General features: G+C 36.0%; 1 protein-coding gene across 13 annotated transcripts in view; it reads left to right on the top strand.

Moving 5' to 3' along the window:
• SLC4A7 (solute carrier family 4 member 7) overlaps positions 1 to 20,322 on the top strand; it is a 111,732-nt gene that overhangs the window by 78,906 nt on the left and 12,504 nt on the right. For all 13 annotated transcript variants that reach the window (XM_043595568.1, XM_043595571.1, XM_043595566.1 and 10 more), the window contains 9 exons: positions 1,706 to 1,839; positions 3,013 to 3,258; positions 4,903 to 5,008; positions 7,102 to 7,263; positions 7,657 to 7,770; positions 10,638 to 10,799; positions 10,983 to 11,234; positions 14,592 to 14,660; positions 15,956 to 16,129. In XM_043595568.1, coding sequence (XP_043451503.1) covers positions 1,706 to 1,839; positions 3,013 to 3,258; positions 4,903 to 5,008; positions 7,102 to 7,263; positions 7,657 to 7,770; positions 10,638 to 10,799; positions 10,983 to 11,234; positions 14,592 to 14,660; positions 15,956 to 16,129 — 1,419 coding nt within the window. The remainder of the gene's footprint in view (positions 1 to 1,705; positions 1,840 to 3,012; positions 3,259 to 4,902; positions 5,009 to 7,101; positions 7,264 to 7,656; positions 7,771 to 10,637; positions 10,800 to 10,982; positions 11,235 to 14,591; positions 14,661 to 15,955; positions 16,130 to 20,322) is intronic.

Below are 20,322 nucleotides of genomic sequence, written 5' to 3'. Positions count from 1 at the left end.
GTTTCTTAGGGAGAGAGACCGTTCTGCTTGAGAATGAACATAAAAACCATTTACAAATGAGGATAAGACTAGATCTGGGTGAAGGAACTAGTGAATGTGCCAGTAAAGGGCTTGGGAGAGGAGTGGTGGACACAGTGGTGAAAGGAAGGGCTTCCTGCGACAGGTTCTGCCTTTTTAACACCATGTTGGGAAGGGAAACTATTATTCTGTGCCTGTTTGCCCCCAGTTAGCATTTCTTTATTTGCCATCTGCTTGCTTCTCTTCTCGGTTTTTTGCTCTCTCTCGACACCCTGTAGACATTTTTTTCCTTTGCCTTGAGCTCTGCTTCAGTTCATTCCTAAATATGCGTATTCTGATTGAACCAAGTATTTTATAGTGGCTTAGCAGTTACTACGGGCCCTTTGTTTTGGCCGATGTATGTGAGTTTGGTCAACTATACTAATAGTTGAATAATACTTTTACTGCATACTGTTATTTTGTGATTTTGATTTTGGAAGATGCTGTTATTGCTGCTGATAAGAATCTCTGCCATTTATTGAGTGCATTCTGTGTGTCAGCCGGTAGGCTGGTAGGTGTTTTCTCAAACACCGCTTCATTAAGTTCCCCCGGCTCTTACCGCTCCTGCTGAAAAATGAGTAGGGTTGGGCTCGAAAAGTTTGAATAATGCCAGTGGCTTAGCATCTGGCAGTAAAGGGTCGTCTGCTCCAATCTGGTTCTGAAGCCCTGCTCTTCTGCTGCTGTGCTGCCTCCCACGTCCAGGCGGGGTGCTTCTCACGAGCTTCTTTTCCTTGCCTTTCCCAACGATGATGGGCTTTCCCCTTTCTTGATAGTGCATTCCAGTTGATCTTGATGTTGTGAGTGATGAACTGTTCTTTTCTTTCTGATCCCTCCCCTGTGTCTAGTGGCATAGCCTGTACCCCTTATCATCTAATTAACTAATGAGTTAAGATGTCCTATTGGTAGAGGCTGACGTACTAGCTTTGATTTACACTTTCTTGAGTCTTTGATTTTCTTATTTTACCTTTTTTTTACCTAGCTTTAGTAGTCACATACTTCTTCATTGAATGGTTGCTCTGAGTTTTTAAAGGAGATATTCCATCTATTTTATGTTAAAAGCATTTTATTTTTGATGTCTGTTGGTTAAGCCTATCATATAAGAGTAATTTCTTTGAAACGTGTGGAAATTGCTCTTTAGAAATCATTTTGCGACTGATAGGATCAGTTGTTAATTTCTGACTTACCTATCTGAAGGAGTCTTTTCTTGTAGCACACCATATTGAGTATTTAATGTTTCGTATTTTTTTAATGAATTATTTCAGACATATAAAAATATGCACAATAACAAGTGTATTTGTACTCCCTACAGACTTAAGAGAAAAAATACGTATAGATAGAGTTAGAATCTAGGCTTCTCTTCCATTTACTCCTCCCTCCTGCCTCCCACAATACTGAGTTCTGTATAAAGGTTGATTGCAAAAGCTCACTTTTAATATGAAAACAAAGCAGTTTTCCCTATGTATTTGAGATGTATTTGTAATTGTCCATATTTAAAGTAGAAATTTAAGAATCAAAAGTTGTGTCTGCTTTGTGTGTTTAACTACTTGATTTGTGTTTTTATTTTTCAGATGTCTTATGTGTGTTTCAGTAGGTCAGAGATAATGTTTATGATGTATTACTTCTATTCATTTCTTTTTTCCTTAAACAGAGTGCAATAGAGTCTCTTTTTGGAGCATCATTAACTGGGATTGCCTATTCGTTGTTTGCTGGGCAACCTCTAACAATATTGGGGAGCACAGGTCCAGTTTTAGTGTTTGAAAAAATTTTATTTAAGTTCTGCAGGTACGTAATAGTTATTTACTTATCACATGTGTCTACATATGTGTATAATTATGTTGTTTATTAACTTTAGTTAAGTGCATTATATATTCAGTAGCTGAAAAAGACAGTATATATATTTTCAGTATTTGGGGGCTACTGTGTGGTTGACCCTACTCCCGTCCCTGCTATTGTACCTACCCCGTCACCGTGTGTATAAAATCAGTGGATTTGAGTCCTGGTCAACAAATCACTTGTGCAATAAAAATCCTTTGTGCTGGCAAGCATCAACCCAGCAAGAAGGAGTTAATCTAATTGTTGATTAGCTGGTATGTTGGTCTTTTAAAGGAATTTTAAAAAGAGGTGGATCTTGGAGGCTGTAGCTGACTTTGCCAATCAGGTCTATTTGGCAGAATGAATTTTAGCTGCCGGAATGAGATGTCAGTTTCCATTGGCAGGGTTCACAGTGTGGGAATCAGTTCTGGGTACTGTAGCTGGTAGAGTTGGAATTTGACATGGCCAATAGTATTCCTTTTGTGAGATAAATGCCATTGAATATTTTATTTAGCCTGAAACCACTTGATCCTATTAAAATATCTGATTCATCTGACTCATCTTGTTCTGATTGCTTCTTCACTGAACAAGCTGATTCTGATTCCAATCTGGCATGCCAGCTGCATAGACTAAGACAGAATGCAATGACCTGAAGTGTTCTGGACTCTGTGGTCTTAAAGTAATTTCTTATTTGAAATTGAATTTACAAAATGAAGTCACTTTCTGTGGCGATACTGGTGGCAGAGGAGATGTTAGTGATGGCTGTGGAGGAGACGGGGTGTGGTTACCATGTTAACGTAGAGCTTCCGGGTCTTTAGAGAGTCCCATGTAGTTCTGTAGACTGCACGTCTGTCTTCTACTCCTCAGAACTGATTTCTAAAGTGTGGTCTTTGTTTTTGAAGTACTGATTGCCTAGCGGATTTTCACTGTAAATCTTTTATATAAGTAAGCTGTTATAATTCTGTTATCTTCAGTTGCAGCAGAAACATACCGAGGGCTTTCTTTAGTCGTTATTCTGTAATTTACTCTTTTTAGGAAGCTTATGTTTTTAGACTCTTGTTATTGCTTGTTGTGAAAATCTTAATTACAGATATACACTGCTGTGTGTGTATGTTGATCATGTCACATTTTTTCCCTAAACAGAGATTATCAGCTTTCCTATCTGTCTTTAAGAACCAGTATTGGTCTGTGGACTTCCTTCTTGTGCATTGTTTTGGTTGCAACAGATGCGAGCAGCCTTGTGTGCTATATCACTCGATTTACAGAGGAGGCTTTTGCAGCTCTTATTTGCATCATATTCATCTATGAGGCTTTGGAGAAGCTCTTCCACTTAGGAGAAATATATGCATTTAATATGCACAACAACTTAGATAAACTGACCAGCTACTCGTAAGTGTTTCTGTTTTCCCCAATATTATTAGAATGTATTTTTTGCAGCAATGTCTGAGCCTAAAAGCATTTATTTTGCATGTGATGCTCATGGTATATCTAGCTGTAACTTACCCAACTAGCCATGTGGAGGCTGATTTGTTTGTTACAGATGAGACTTGACCGACGCACTCAGTAGGAACATAAATACAGTTGAACAAATTCAGTCATTTTTATTTCCAGAAACAACTTTCTCAAATGTGTGTATTTTTGGTCTTCTGTTTGAATTGGATCAGTCAATTTAAATGCAATTCTTTGGCAACTAAGCACTGTATATTTGAATCAAGCAATTTTGTTAGATCTTGTGTTCCATCTAGTATTCTGTAACCAAGTCCTGAATGTAGGACGCAGAGATTTTTATATTCCTCGTAGTTTGCATTTTCATTAACATTTTTGAAGTCTGATCATTTTTATTTGAAGTTGTTTTTACGGTGTAATTTCAGTACACTCTGATGCTGTTTGGTGGACCGTTCGCTTTGTGATAAGAAAAGCATGAATTGAACATCTTTTAAGACTCTGGAATAAAATAGGATTTGAAAAGTGATCATAATAGTTACAGAAGATTGACAAATGTATGCAATTAAAAGTCTAACATATCTAGGTAGATGCCTGTATTTGCTGTCGGTAGCATATAGCATTTAGTATAAATGTGATCCTGCATTTGATTGACTTGCAAGGAGAAAGTGGTTACCAAAATACTGGGGTACAACTGTGTAGTGCTGTTGCATAATTCATATCACATTTGACTTAGTTATTCATATCCTAGCCCCTTTTGTGTATGAAGAAACAGCCTCATGGAGGTTAAAACTTGCCTTGGGTCAAACACAGCTAGGAAATGATAGAGCATGGAATGAATCCAACGTCCAGCCTCTTGCCTGTTCTTAAACAGCTGATAATCTAATTGGGAATATTCCTATGTGTTTCTCCTTTTTATTTTTTAAATCCACAGTTAAAGATTTCTTTGCTTGTGTGTGTGTGTGTGTGTGTGTGTGTGTTTCCAGTTTTTCTTTAGGCGAGTGAGTTCTGGGGATATAAACTGAAGTTTCCGATCTCCTTATGACTTTCCTAGTTCTATCCTGATGAAAAATTGTTTTTCATTTATTTCTTTAAGAATGAAACTTAAGATCCATAAAGGATGAGCATGAGTAGGTAGGGCTTGTCAGAGTACAAAGCGGAAATAGGAGTATCTCTGTATTGGGAGCTTTGTGCTTCGTTTATGTGTGCCTGGGGAGGCAGAGCTGCTCCCGTGGGGGTCAAGTAGGTAAGATTTAGTAGAGTGGCCTTACTAAATATGGTAGTATCTTGTCAGGTTTTAAAAGAAAATAGCACTGCCCCCCCCCCCCCCAAGGAATACATCTAACAAGTTTCATTAAGATATTCTTTAAAATATCATTGTATTGATATTTGTATTTGTTACATTTTATGTATATAAGGCAAACCTCGTCTGTTCCATTGTTTCTGATGTGTTTTCACTTTGTAGTCTCCATGCATTGCAACATGGGGAGAAAAGTTAGATTAAAAGCTACCACATTGGGTGATTGATATAATACAATCTAAACATGAAATGTAGGATCCTTAAAATTTTACCCTGTTCTCATTTCTCAGATGTGTATGTGTTGAACCCTCCAACCCTAGCAATGAAACCCTCAAGGTGTGGAAGGAAAAGAATTTAACAGCACATGATATTTCCTGGGAGAATCTCACTGTTTCTGTGAGTACATTATGAGATAAAGGATTTTGCAAATAATAACCTAGTTCTTTAGCTTTTTCTGAGTAGACCTACATTTTCTTCTTGATTAGTAGTTATGGTATGTTTTCAGAACACAGTGTTGTGTTGACCAGATAGGAGTTACCACATTTTTATGTATCACACAGTAGGCTGCAAAGAATGAACCCGGTAAGGGGGATAAAAACGGACTAAATATGACTTCCAGGGTATAATTATTAAAAAGATGTGCACATACTTCTGGTTTCTCGTTCCACGTAGATTGATAAATTCACGGGAGGTGTTTGCTATGACTGTGGTTGCACATACTGGAGTTGGCAGTTTAGAACAGCCCACATCTTCTTGTCCTGCTTGCTCTGTATCAGTTCATCTGCTCCATGAACAGCTTATTTAGAAGATCCTGAGTGCTTTCCTCATGCCTCAGTGTCAAACTAAACCTTGTTCAGAGACTTGTAGAGACTTGTAGAGACTAACGTAACTTAAGCGCCTCAGGAAGGAAGAAGGACAAAAAACATGCAATGAGCACCTACTGTGTACTGAATACTATTACGTGTTCTTATATTCTGTTGGGGCATATTGTCCTAGCTGTAGAATATCTGTTTTGGGCACTTCCCAGATTGGCATTTGAGATTAAGTCATAAAGTGATTGTAGCAATATCAAAACCAAGATCCCCTGAGTTTCTGTGGTGCTTTTTATATCATATAAGCAATTTTATATAAGCAATTGTAGGCCATTTTTTTCTCACTAAATATAACTCCTAACTATATCATTGGAAGGATATCTGAAATTTTATCTCATTGATAATTTATGTCTCTATGGTCCAGTATAGTAGCCATTGGCCACGTGTATCTATTTAAATTGAAGTTAAATACATTTAATTAAAGGTTCAATTCTCAGTTGCACTAGCCACATTTCAAGTACTTGGTCACCTCGTGTGACTGCTGACTGCTACGTTGGCCAGTGGAGACATCCAACCATCATCATAGGAAGTTCTGTTGGACACTGCTGACTTAAAGCATTATATATCAGTAATCAACTTAGATTCATGCTTGACTGCTTTCTATTTAAAAAGTCATTTTCGCTACGAAAGAGGTAGAGTTAACAGAGTTGCTCAAATGAAAGTGATTTGTTTAAAAAAAAATCTCATTCCATGGTGAATAGGAGGTCTTGATATTATAGATACAGGTCTTTTTGCTGTGTCTTAATATTCAAAAGGCCTGGGTTTTGTTTTGTTTTGTTTTTTGTACTTTTAGCTTTTATTTTTGTGAGCCATATTGTAAATTTGAGGCTTTACTCATTTCAGCACATAGAAATTGAGAATAATGGAACCTGAGACTATTTTTCTCTTGGTAAACCTGAGTTGTGTCGTTAAAACAAGTCTCATTAGAATATAAGTAAGAGAAAAATGACGTTAGAGGCATATGTCCTTTTTAATCTCTGTTTGCCTTTATTTTTTTTCCCCAAAAGGAAAATCTGGTCAAAATATTTCTATTATTGCATTTATATTATGCTGTATCATTAAGTTATTGATTTTTTTTAAATGGAAATACTGTTTGAATGATTGATTTACTGCTCCTAGTCCCATGCTTTAATCCTGAGTCTTGAGTGAAGTCAGAAAAGCCCAACAACTTTTTAGTCCTCATTTGAACTTGGCACTTTTGTTTTAAGTGACTTGTTTAGAAGTAAGGGAAAGATAGTAAACTTGTGGACCATCAAGAATGCATACAAAGTGTTCAGAAATTACTATTCACTCTGAAGCTTTCACTAAAGAGTATGTGGAGTTGAAAGAAAGGACTGTGTGATGTAACTTGGCAAAATACTGTATTTTCGTTCAGTGATTTAAGATTCATATATTTTTCAAACTATAGCATCTCTGAACTCAGGGTATGTCTTACGGTTGATGATGTGTTAAAGTTGACTTGGCAGTGTTTTTTCTTCCTAAGTAAAATATAAAATAATGGCATGTCTTCAGTCACTAGCATCTTAGAGTCAATAGAGTTCATTAGTAATTTATCTGAGAATCTTATTCTCTCCTTTCTCTATTTTTTCCTCCTTCCCTCCCCCTCCTCCCCCCCAGGAATGTAAAACCTTTCATGGTGTGTTTGTAGGGTCAGCCTGTGGTCTTCATGGACCTTATATTCCAGATGTGCTCTTTTGGAGTGTCATCTTATTTTTCACAACATTTTTTCTGTCTTCATTCCTCAAGCAATTTAAGACCAAGCGGTATTTTCCTACCAAGGTAATTGGGATGTGATTTTGGAGTTCTGGTAATATTCATGTTTTTAGTTTTTGTTTCTCTGGTTTATTTCAAAACTGTAATAAATTGTTTGAGGTTAATACTTGATGTCAAATAGGTGTAAAGCAATTACTTCTAGAGAAAGATGCATATTACATGTCTGAACTAATAGTAGGAAGATCATGGTGCCATGAGGGATGGTAGGTTAGTTGTGAAATGTGTCTTTTATCTTTTTGAAAGTATACTAGAAATAAATGTACTTCATTGACACATTATTACTAATTAAAAACCTTATTGACACTTTCTAGTGGCATATTTTAATGTGAAAGATATGAATTATTTAGAAAGGACACACAGTTTTTCTGTGTTTATTTTAACTTGATCCTTTTAACATAGGTGCGATCGACAATCAGTGACTTTGCTGTATTTCTCACAATAGTAATAATGGTTGCAATTGACTACCTTGTAGGAGTTCCATCTCCTAAACTTCATGTTCCTGAAAAATTTGAGGTAAGGATTAAAACATTTGGTTATTTGTTACATGGGAATACCAGATTATTTAAAAAAAAATTTTTTTAATGTTTGTTTATTTTTGAGAGAGAGAGAGGGACAGAGTGTAAGCAGGGGAGTGTAAGCAGGCAGAGAAAGAGAAAGAGAGAGAGAGAGAGACAGAGACAGAGACAGAGACAGAGACAGAGACAGACAGAATCTGAAGCAGGCTCCAGGCTCTGAGCTGTCAGCACAGAGCCCAATGTGGGGCTCGAACCCATGAACCATGAGATCATCACCTGAGCTGAAGTTGGATGCTCAACTGACTCAGCCACCCAGGTGCCTCTTAAAGTGGGACACTTTATAAAAATATATATATATTTCTCACATACATAAAAAATGACAAGATGAACGATCTCGCGGTCCGTGAGTTCGAGCCCCGCGTCAGGCTCTGGGCTGATGGCTCAGAGCCTGGAGCCTGTTTCCGATTCTGTGTCTCCCTCTCTCTCTGCCCCTCCCCCGTTCATGCTCTGTCTCTCTCTGTCCCAAAAATAAATAAACGTTGAAAAAAAAAAATGACAAGATGAGAAGAGACAAATGAATCTACTTAGGAAACAGGCAAGAAGGTATCCAAGTTAGTCCCATGAGGGAAAATGAATGAAAATATTAATGGTAAATAGTTGGGAGTCATTTAAAAACTTTGACCCTCCAGTCATAGCTGGAGTTTGATAAGGAAGTGACTCAAACTTGAATTTAAAAGTGTAACAAAGAGATTCTAGCTAAATTTCTAGAAGGGTGGTGAATCTGATAATGAAATGGAATTCTGCATGTATCGTTTTCCAGCAAAATCAGGAGAGAATCAAATGTATTCTTCAAGGAGAAAAATGATACTTAGCTGACCAATTAGAAACCCTTTGCTTCCATCGGCAGACTGTAGTTATGTTGTACATAACAGACCACAAGTGTATTACAGCATCCAAGAATTGTTTCCCTATCTAAGTAGGAGTTGTTAACTTTTGAAGTTTCTGGGGTTTTCTTATAGTTGAGTATTTGTGTCACTGGTTATGTTTATATTTATAGCAAATTATATGACTTCTTTTAAAGATAGAAGATTTAAAGGGGATTAGAAATAAGGAATACAGTGAATATAATTTTAGTCTGTTTTTTCTTTCACTGGAGGAAAGAATTATTTTTAAAATAAGTGGCCTCCAAAGTACAAGTGCATGGGTGGAAAATGATCCACTAAAATTATATAGAAGGTCTCCTTATATTTTTATTTAAAAATAAGAGAAAATTAGCTTTATAGTATTTACTATATGAATTTTACTATGGAGCACCATTAGTAACGTAACACATAGATGCGTATAGAGCCATTGGATATACTCAATTTTATTCAAATTTTTAAAATTTTGCTGTTGAAAGTATATAATAAAATTTGGATACCTTTGTTTAAAAGCATAGCTATTGAACCACTAAAGATTTTAGGCCTTAATTAAGAGATGAGTATATGGAACTCATTTTATTTTTACCAAGTCTTAGAAATAAATGTAACTGTAAATTAATACTGGTTCGAAATATTGATGTAATTTCCTGCAATCCTGGGCACAGTGCCTTATTTTCATTCCTAAATATATTTTTGTTATCCGTTCAATGATCTAGCTTTCCAGTAGCAAACTGATTTCAAGGGTCATAAGATGCATTGGGGAAGTAAATCAAGGAACACTTAAGAATTGTGCATTGTATAGGTAAAATATTTTTATTCAGGTACAGTATTGGATATTAAGCAGTTTAATGTGTATCAGTGTGGGAAAATTAGAATACCTGCATTTGAAAATATTGAATTTCCTCTATGTGTTGACAAATGTTTTCATGAAGAAAAAACAGGCTTAAGGTGAAGTTTAGGTAGTGAAAACACTTTTAGATTTCAATATATCCAATGCCCTCCAAGAAAACTAAAACTCTCTTAAGATCTTTTAAAATTTTTATTATGAAACAGATGTTATGTTTCAGCATCAAAATGTATTTGTGTCTAATAAAGTGCCAGGTTTTTGTCAGTAGATGCTTTGGAAAAGTATGTCCTGAGGCCCCAGTTCTGATTTAGTACTGACCCTGCTGAGATCACTAGTCTGCAAGATCTTCAAAGCAGTTTAGTTTAGGGGTTGATCTAGGCAGTAGATGGACCTCACTTTATTTGAAGTAGGTTAGGAGCCTGTTGAAGTGACACTCTGCTTCACTTACCTATTTGTCTATAACAAACTTCCCCAAACATTAAGCCTTTAAAACAACAATCCCTCATTTGTTCATAAATCTGTGGCACTTGGTACTTAAACCTAGTAGGGTAGAGTAGGGTCTCTTGGTTTGGGATCTTTTGTGTGGCTGCAGTCATCCATTGCCTTGATGGGGCAATATACTCCATTCAGATGGCTGAAACAGCTGGGATAGTTGGCTCCCATCTCTCTCTCACTTTATTGTCTCTCATCCTCAAGAAGACTTATCCAGGCTTACTCAACAGCTTGATCTCAGGCTTCCAAGAGAGTTAGAGAAGAAGCTGCAAGGTCCCTTGAGATCAAGACTCAGAAATCACACATTTCACTTTGGCTTTATTTTGTTGGCTGAAGTAAACCATAGAGACATCCTAGGTCCCAGGGGAGGAAATGGATCCCACCTCTAGATGGAAAGACTGACTACTTGCACTAGCGACTTGCATCGAGGGATGGGAAGCATTCTTGTGGCTGTCTTTGCAAGTAATTCCCTCATATGTCCCAAGATTTAATTTAGTCCTTTTTTGATTCCTTGGCATTTCTTGGAATAGACACAACCTATGATGTGGAAATTTGTGCAGTAGGAGGAAACTTCTTCCTTTCTATTCATCTTTAATTTTTTAACAGCCTACTGATCCAAGTAGGGGCTGGATCATAAGCCCGTTGGGAGAAAATCCTTGGTGGACTTTGTTAATAGCCGCTATCCCAGCTCTGCTTTGTACCATTCTCATCTTTATGGATCAACAGATTACAGCTGTCATCATAAACAGAAAGGAGCACAAATTGAAGGTAATTTTTACATTTTGTGTCAGGTGTTATTTCAAGAGTTTGAGGTGTTTACATAATAACTAGAAAATTGAAAGATGTGAGGTGGAAGGAAATTATTTTTTCTCTCTTTATGAAGTAGTCTAGTCCTTTAACCCAAAAGAACAGTTTAGACTTACAAGTATTCATGTTCGTTTCACTTTCCAGAAAGGAGCTGGCTATCACCTTGATTTGCTCATGGTTGGTGTTATGTTGGGCGTCTGCTCTATCATGGGACTTCCGTGGTTTGTGGCTGCAACAGTGTTGTCAATAAGTCATGTCAACAGCTTAAAAGTTGAATCTGAATGTTCTGCTCCAGGGGAACAACCCAAGTTTTTGGGAATTCGTGAACAGCGAGTTACAGGGCTAATGATTTTTATTCTCATGGGCCTGTCTGTGTTCATGACTTCAGTGCTAAAGGTAAAAATCTCTTCACCGCAGTGTTTTAAAATCTTCTTTGTTACAAAGTGCATATGTGGTTGTGTGAAAATGGAACATTAAAATAGCTAAAATTAGTTTCATTTTCTGGAACTTATTTAGAAAATAATATTTTGGCAACTGGTATTTAGTACAGTAGGCATTTCAGTGTTAGATGCATCCATTTTAGAAATATTGTAAAAGGATAGTATTAAGGACTATAGAGTTTTGGAAGGAGTTAGTCCATGTAGCTTATGATCTAAAAGAAGAATATACCCAGAGAATTTTATAGGCATCTTAAAGGAAGTAATATTGAAACATGGATGAAACAATTCTTTGACCAAAATATGAAAATAATATTGCTGTTAAATAAATAAGTGCGTTATTTCTGATAAGCTAAACGAAATAGAGGTAGTAGCACTCGTTAGAAAAACAAAAACCACTAATATAAATGAAGCATGCAAGAAATTAAACTTTATGTTAAATATCTTTTACTTATATCTGACTTTTACTGTATATATCTTATTGAATCTAGTGATTAAGAAATGTAACAATAACAATAGCAAGTGTAGTGAAGTACCTAATCTGTAATTTTCTGTTTATTATGGATGAACTCAATTCCATTTTTTTCCCTTGGTGTTGTAGTTATTTTTATTGCAAAGAAAATTATTCAGTTAAGAGTTGTGTACATTTATACATTAGGGCAGAAACTTAGAGCATATATGTATGTTACCATATTAACTAAAAAAAAAAAAGTTAAATACTAGAATTCTTTGGCCTTCATTTCATGAACTTTCTAGTAACCAATTAATTCACCAAATATTTGTTGAGTACTTACTGTGCTATTAGGACTAGGGAAATAATAATAAACAGGATACATTACTGTCTGCTTTTAAGACCTTGGCAGTCTAGTTAGTTGGTGAAACAGGTAAATGGGCAGTTACTGCCTAGTGTAAGTGTATTGTTAGAAGTACTTGGCATAAGAGGAGGAATACTTAGTACCTCTTATGGGGATATTGTCCCCTATTAAGGTAGGTTGCCTTTTAAATTTTTTAAGTATTGACTGCGTATAGGCAAAAAATTTCAAATAGAACAGCAAGAAAGCTCTAACATGAAAAGTTAGTCTCCCAGTTTTCCCTCACTTTCTAAAAGCCGCTCTCCAGAGGTAAACTCTTTTTAACTTCTCTATTTCTTATTTTGGTGGCTACAAACATTCTAGTTTTACCTACTTTCATAATTTTACTTTTTACTTTATTATTTTTATACTGAATCTCTTTACCTATAAGACAGTGAATCTCAAAAGTTTAGTCCAGGGACCTCTTGGAGTTCACAAAAGCAAAAGTGTTTGGGGGGAGCATGTCCACAGTACCTGTTAAGAACATAAAGGGGGTTCTGAGACCAAAAAGCCTGGGAGTCTGTCACGTAGGGGTGGATGTTTCATGAGGATTTAGCACACTTCAGTGTCCACTACCCGCTCTCCCAACTGTCACCTGCGTTGGGTTGATTCTGTTTTTAGCTTTATTGTAATGGTTACTAACATTTACTTTCTCTGCTGTAATTACAGTTAAACTGTCCATGCTTTTTTTTTTCCCTGTACGTTAAATTATAAAAATGTAAACCTTCTGGGAACACATAATCAGCATTATGATGGTATGATATGTATGTTCACTGAGAACTAAGCAGTGTGATCTCCCTGCGTGGAGACAGAAATAACCCTATTTCACTAATCTGCTGCTGCTGCTTAAGAGTAAGCGCCCAAGCCTTAGGACCCAGTGTTTTCTTAGTGTCTGTTAACTTCCCTTACTTTGAAAAAGAAAATTGCCACTTTTTCTTACATTTCTTCTTTGTATTGCTAAAGGAATTCCTGGAGTAATTTTTTTTTCCTGTGTGATGCCATGGGTGGTAAACTTTCAGAGTTCTTGCTTGTTTCAAATTATTCTCATATTTGATTGATAGACATGCATTTCAGTGTTCAAAAAAATTTTTTTTGAGATTATCTTTTCCTATAGATCAGTGGTCCGAATAATATGTGTGATAGCTCTTTGTTTTTTGTAACTTCAGAGGCACTTTTTTCCTTTCTAGAAGTTACCACAATTTCCTTTTTACTCCTGGTGTTCTGAAATTTCACTGGGATACTTAGGTAAATAGATGGATAGAAGACTTTCATTTATCCTACTTGTCTCTCGATGGGCCATTGTTCTCTGGAAACTTACGGGAATTTTCTGCCAATTCCCGTTTATTTTGTCTTCTCTCTGTTAGGTATTTCTTCAACTTCACTTAGGTAGATACTAGACCTGGATATGTTCTCACATTCCTGTCCTGCCACCTCACTGTTAATGAACATTGCCTGTTTTCCTTAGATTGATCTCTTTAGTCTCATCAAAATCATTACAATTGTAAATTAATTTTAATTATTTTGATAATTATATCTTTAGATTTCCCTCTTTCATTCTGATCACTTATTTTTCCTGGCATTCTGAAGTTGCTTTATGGATAAAATATTTTCCTGAAATTTCCTGAGGATTTATTAGTACTTACTAGATTTTTAACTTGTTTTCTTCTCTTTCTGAAGTACTTTTTCCTCCCACATTTCTTAGGAAGGAAATACTTGGTTGTTCAGTAAAGTGAATGTGGTTTTCCTCTGTAGCTGTTAGGTCTTTTTTCTTTACAGGCCTCTCTCTTGGTGAGAGTGCTGTTTGTGGTTTTTGAGTAGATGACTGGAGCCTGTTAATGGCTTTGCTGTAGGGTGCCTAGGCACGGCAGGTAGTCAGTTGGGGATGCCGCTAACTGCCAGAGTAATATGGACTGTCTTTTGGGGGTGGAGTTCAATTATTATATCAGTAAACGGTACTGTCGTATAATAGTTACTATATGGAAGTGATAGCAATAATAATAACTCCTGCCTTTTTTAATTTTTAGTTTTTTAAAGTAAGTTTTTATTTTAATTCCTGGCTAATGCTTTGTGAGTGATCAGTACTCACCAAGTGCTTTCCTGAGTATTTTAGTATTTGAAATCCTTTCATCTTAATGCAGTCGGTTGCAGAAATAAAGCATAGAGAGGTTGAGGCTCCAGAAGAGGTTAACTGGCTTTTTAAACCAAGCAGTCCAATTGCAGTGCTCATGCTCTTAACCACTGAACATACTCCCGTTTCCGGAAGAAACATGCAGAAGACCAACGGTTTTTCAAGGTTGCTACCGTTTACTAGCATTTTCCTTATTTCTAGAAGAGTTAGGTCTTACCTCTGAAAGATCTTTTAATTCTGTCTGCATAGGTACTCACTGTGTTTTTGTGTATTTGTTATTGTGAAATTGTTTGAGTAGCACGAGTTCTCATTCTAACTGTGGTCGTTTTACTTGCAGTTTATTCCCATGCCTGTCCTGTATGGCGTTTTCCTTTACATGGGAGTTTCCTCATTAAAAGGGATCCAGGCAAGTCTGAAGTACTTAATGATTTTGTTGAAAGGCTTACAAATACTTTAAGTTTACAAAGATTGTTTTCATGATGGTAGTGATGTATTCTCAACTCTGATATTTTGGGGGGCAGGTTAACTGGTGACTTCAGATCCACATTTTCCAAGTGATTATTGCTTACGACACATTTTCCCCTCAAGAATGGGGTCATGAACTGATATGGTCCTTGCCTATTTTTAATTGAAGCCAATGAAAGGCCTTGTAACTATTGATGAAGATTAGTGTAGTGAGAGGGAGGATGTCGAGGACTAGAATGGTAATCCTGGCAGTTTGCATGGTGCGAGACAGTTTGTAAAGCCTAGTGTGTCTTATTATCTGTGATTGTCGGAACAACACTGGGACGTAGGAAAGGAAGAAGTACTAATTTTGCCAGCTAGAAAACACAAATAGAGGGACTCCCTGAAGGTTCTTAACTAACTGAGCAACAGAACCAAGACTGGAACCCAGTGCTTTTCCTACTCTGTCTTGTTTGTAATTCTTCCTGGGAAACAAACCTGATAAAATTTAAGGATTTGAATTCAGTCTTTGTGTAAAACATTTAGCTCATAAAGCCCTGTTAGTACCACATGCCCACCTCCTGTCATGAAAAGCATGTTGTCTAAAGTTGCCAGCAGCATCTTGTTTTTTTCAGTAGTCCTGGATCTCCTCCTCCACTGGTCAAGAAATGACCTCATTAACTCACTTGCCTCCCCCCCGGCTTTACAACAATTTTGTGAGGTAGACAGGTCTGGTCTTACTCCTAATTTATAAATGAGGAAATTAAAGCTCCAAAAGACCAAGGAATTTGCTCATAGCTTTCTTTCCAATGGATAAAAAATTGGTGATTGTACTTCAGGCTGTATTCATAGACTTGATTATGTTAGAGTTTGGAAAGAGCCTTGAAAATTGTTACCTTTATTGTACATATTAGAAAACAAGTTCAAAGAGATTAAATGACTTGCATATTTGCTTGTAGCAGATACATTTATCTAAATATTTTAATCCTCCAAATTAAGACACTTTGGTTTGAGTTTTCTGATTAAATCAATTCTGTTAGTTCAAAAGGATTGTTGATACCCTTTCCCCATTCCACCCTGCTGGGTCCCGGGCTTCTGTACTGAAACTTCTCCTATACTCTCAGAACATATCAAGGAAGTTCTAGTTTAAATCAAAAAACTCTTAAGGTTGAATGTAATTTCTTTTCCGAAGTAACAGAAATGATATTTTTGTTGAATAATTGTCTTACTTTGTTTTGTTCTCCATTCAATACGTAGTTCTTTGACCGTATAAAATTATTTGGAATGCCTGCTAAGCATCAGCCCGATCTGATATACCTTCGCTACGTGCCTCTCTGGAAGGTCCATATCTTCACGGTCATTCAGCTTACTTGTCTGGTTCTTTTGTGGGTGATAAAAGCTTCAGCCGCTGCGGTAGTTTTTCCCATGATGGTAAGGTTGTTTGGTTTTTGTTTGTTTTTTTCGGACTTTGTCACTATTTATAATAATTACGTATCAATTTACTTAATTATGTATTAATCATTAATTCTGTTGAACACAGTAATTATTTTACTAACATTTATATTAGTAATATAATGTAGTAATGTATTAGTAATATTTACATATGAGAAAGAGAATAGCCCATTTTAAGCACCATAGGTGTTTTGAAATATGAATTGGCCCTTTCTAGCTATTAAACCAGTCACTTTAGAAACCGAATTCGCTTGTTATTTTCTAAAGTTTGTTTGTTTTGTTTTTTTAGTCCTTGGGCTGTAGAATGCTGTTTTTTTTTTTTTTAATTAAAAAAACTTTTTTTTTAATGTTTATTTACTTTTGAAGGAAAGAGGGACAGAGTGTGAGTGGGGGAAGGGCAGAGAGAGGGAGACACAGGATCCAAAGTGGGCTCCAGGGTCTAAGCTGTCAGCGCAGAGCACGGCGTGGGGCTCGAACTCACAAACTGAGAGATCATGACCTGAGCTGAAGTTGGTCACTTAACCGACTGAGCCACCAGGCGCCCCCTGTTTTGTTTTTTTAAATAACATTCGGAATTTAAGATGTTTATGGAACAAAGATGATAGCCAGGTATAAAAAGCAAAGCAACCAAAACAACATATTTCTTTTATAGGATGTTTCAGTACATCTTTCTCAGGAATTGAGAGATCTAGAAGTTAAAAAAAATTTTTTTAGATCATATTAATAAGACAGTATTGTTCACTAAATTATCATAGAATATCACATTTTGCAAATGGGGAATATTCATCCTTTTGTAAATACCGTGTAAACATTGGTTAGTACATGGCCACAAAGAAAATCTTAAAAAATTAAAAAGCTTAAAAATTATCCAGGTAATATTTCCTGATCACAGATAAATTACATTGCAAATGAATATTGAAAAACACTAAAGATATCTTTAAGTATTTAGAAATTAAATGCTGAAATAATCTCTGGGTAGAAAATTGAGTTAAACATTGTGGGTATTTCAATGGAGAACTTATAACAAAGTCTGTGAGATACACCTAAGATATACCTAAAGTTGTAGAAAAATGTATACCCTTCACAATATATATTATTAAAGAAGAACTTAAATGCTACCAATTTTTTTATTTGTAAATATCGATAATAAATAAATTCCTTCCAAGCTTGAGTAAAGAAGAAAAAAAGAGCAAAATATACAAGATTAAGAGAGAGAAGAGATGCATAACCATAGCTATGGAGGAGATATGAGGGGCTTTAAGAAAATGCTACATGAATCTATAGGAATAAGTTTGAACATTCAGAGTAGAGGTTGACAAACTATTTCTGTAAAGGGTCAGATAGTAAATTATCTTCAGCTTTGTGGGTCATAAGATATATAGGCACTTCTATAACAGGAGAGAAATGTCCACAGTTTCTTATTGTTGAAATCTAAAAAGTAATTGTCCAGTTTTTTTAAATGAAAGACTACTAATGAGAAAAATGAAATTCTTTCTCATTTGGGATAATTTTTCTGTCATTTAATGAGGTTCAAAGTTAGTGTTCCCTATTATCAAATCAATTCCAAATGTTCATCTTTACAAACTATTATTAGGTCATAGTCCATACAAAACAGGTAGAGCCAGATTTACCCAAGGGCTGTGGTTTACCTACCACTGATCTAGAGGAAATGGATTAGTTCTGTTCTATACATAACATTTCTGGGAGTTAACCCAAAGAGAAGTATAAAATCTATGGATATGTAGAAGTCAATTGCACACAAGACTGGGAAAATGGTTAAAGATCTGCTCTTGGATCCTGGGCCCCAGATGGGTTAACAGCAGAGTTTTAAAGAACAGTTAGTTTCAGTACTTCTTAAATTATTCTAAACCAGGGGCACCTGGGTGGCGCAGTCGGTTGGGCGTCCGACTTCAGCCAGGTCATGATCTCGCGGTCCGTGAGTTCGAGCCCCGCGTCAGGCTCTGGGCTGACGGCTCAGAGCCTGGAGCCTGTTTCGGATTCTGTGTCTCCCTCTCTCTCTGCCCCTCCCCCGTTCATGCTCTGTCTCTCTCTGTCCCAAAAATAAATAAACGTTGAAAAAAAAATTAAAAAAAAAATTATTCTAAACCAAAGGAAAAGATGGAAACTTCTGCATTTTTTGGTCATGAAACACTAGCAAGGTCTTAATACCAAAGCCCAATAAAGTATGAAAGAACGATGGTGACTTGTCAGTTACCAATATAAGTGTAAAAAATCTGAAGATATTAACAAATAAATACATTTATAGTGTTTCTATAAGTAATATATGATGTTTAAATAGACTGGGATACTTGAGCAGCAAGCAAGAATTATCAACATAATTAAAGATAAAAAGACTTTTTATAAAATGCAATCACTGTGAATAAAAATTTATAAATGAGTTTTAATATAGGGAAGTCAGCTATTATTATTTGATATGAATTGAAGGTTCTAACTGATATAAGAATAATATAATAATTGGCAAAAAGAAGAGATAACATTATTTGTCAGTCATGTGATTATATACTTATTAACTCAAACGACTCAATTTAAAGAAAAAAAGACTAAAAGCTCTAATAGAATTAATAAGAATTTTGTTAGGGCAGGTGGTTACCAGAAAACCATTGGCTTAACCAAAGAAATGTATTATATGGTAGCTGTGGATCCTAGAAATCTGAAATCAAGGTGTGGATGGGGCCCTCTAAAACCTGTGAGGCAATCCTTTTTGCCTCTTCTGGCAGTTTGTTGAAAATCTTTGGCCTTCTGCGTGTTGCAACTGCCTAACTCCAAACTGCCTTCGTTGTCATGTGTTCTGTGTATCACTGTGTCTTTATAAGACCATTTTTGAGGACACTGGACGTATTGTATTAGGAGCCCACCCTACTCCAGTATGACCTCTTAATTATATCTGCAGCAACCCTATTTCCAAATAAAGTCACGTTCTGAGGTACAGGGGGTTAGGATTTCAATACATCTTTCATGTGGGACACAATTCAACCCATAAAATGTGGAAGTACATAAAATTAAGACCCAAACAAATAGGAAGATATACCATGCTCTTTATTTTGCATTCTTAGTATTGTAAAGATGTCACTTCAGGAATGAGTTGTATGAGTTTATTTGCATGTATTTGTGTGTATGTGGGGAAGTTGTTGTCAGTGTGAACTGGGTAATTTTAAAGCTTATGGAGAAAAATAAATGCCAGAGTCACAGAAAACAACATGGATGGTAGAAGTGTTCTGTGTGTTGTTCGGGTGTAGGTTTCACAAATATGTACATGTGTCAAAAGCATCAAACTGTACATATGGTATTTTTCTATTTTAATGTAAGTTGCATATTAATAAAAAAGTAAAGCTGTAATAAATACCAGAGGAATAACAAAACAAAGATAATTAAGAATTCCTGGCGGGGTCTGGGGTGAGGGAGGGACTTGATTGTTCCTATGCTGCTACCATACTGTTGTGATAACTAAATATTTAAAATTTGCTGTCAGGTGAGGGCAGCTAACATAGTATGGAATTGACATGGGCGTAGACATAAATCAGGAAAATAGAATTTATCAGAATATATGTGAGAATTTACCACTTGAATACCATAAGTGGGACATTTCATTAAAGATGATAACTCATCTACATGGGAAAATGTAGTATATAGTCTTGGATGATTTGACTCTGAATGGAGAGCTAAGGTTGCTTCCTTACTCACTACCTTACTCAGAAAGAAACCATAAATGAATTCAAGACGTAAGTGTTAAAATGTAGTAGAAGATTTTGAAGAATATTATATAGTCCAGTGATTGAGGATAACTTCTCAAGATAGGGAAACCCAACTGTAAAAGGAAGAAAGATCTATTTAACCACATGATAATTAAGTGTTTTTTATGAATGTAGTAAGTAAAATCGTATTGTGAACTGGGAGAAAGTATTTGCAACACATAAGGCGAATAAAATGCCTTTATCTAAACTACACAGAGGTCTTACGAATTCATGAATAAAAGTCATAAAAAAGCAATTGAAAAACAGGGAAAAGACAGTAATAAGGAAGATGGTAAGAAGAAAGGGAAGAAGTCCAAATGGTCAATGAACATTTGCAAACGTTTCTTCAACCTTAGTAGCAGTTAAAGGAAAGCACATTAGGGGCGCCTGGGTGGCTCAGTCGGTTGAGCGTCCGACTTC

Source organism: Prionailurus bengalensis, chromosome C2 (assembly GCF_016509475.1).
Source record: "Prionailurus bengalensis isolate Pbe53 chromosome C2, Fcat_Pben_1.1_paternal_pri, whole genome shotgun sequence".
Lineage (NCBI taxonomy): Eukaryota > Metazoa > Chordata > Mammalia > Carnivora > Felidae > Prionailurus > Prionailurus bengalensis.
This window is presented reverse-complemented; position numbering and strand designations above follow the sequence as displayed.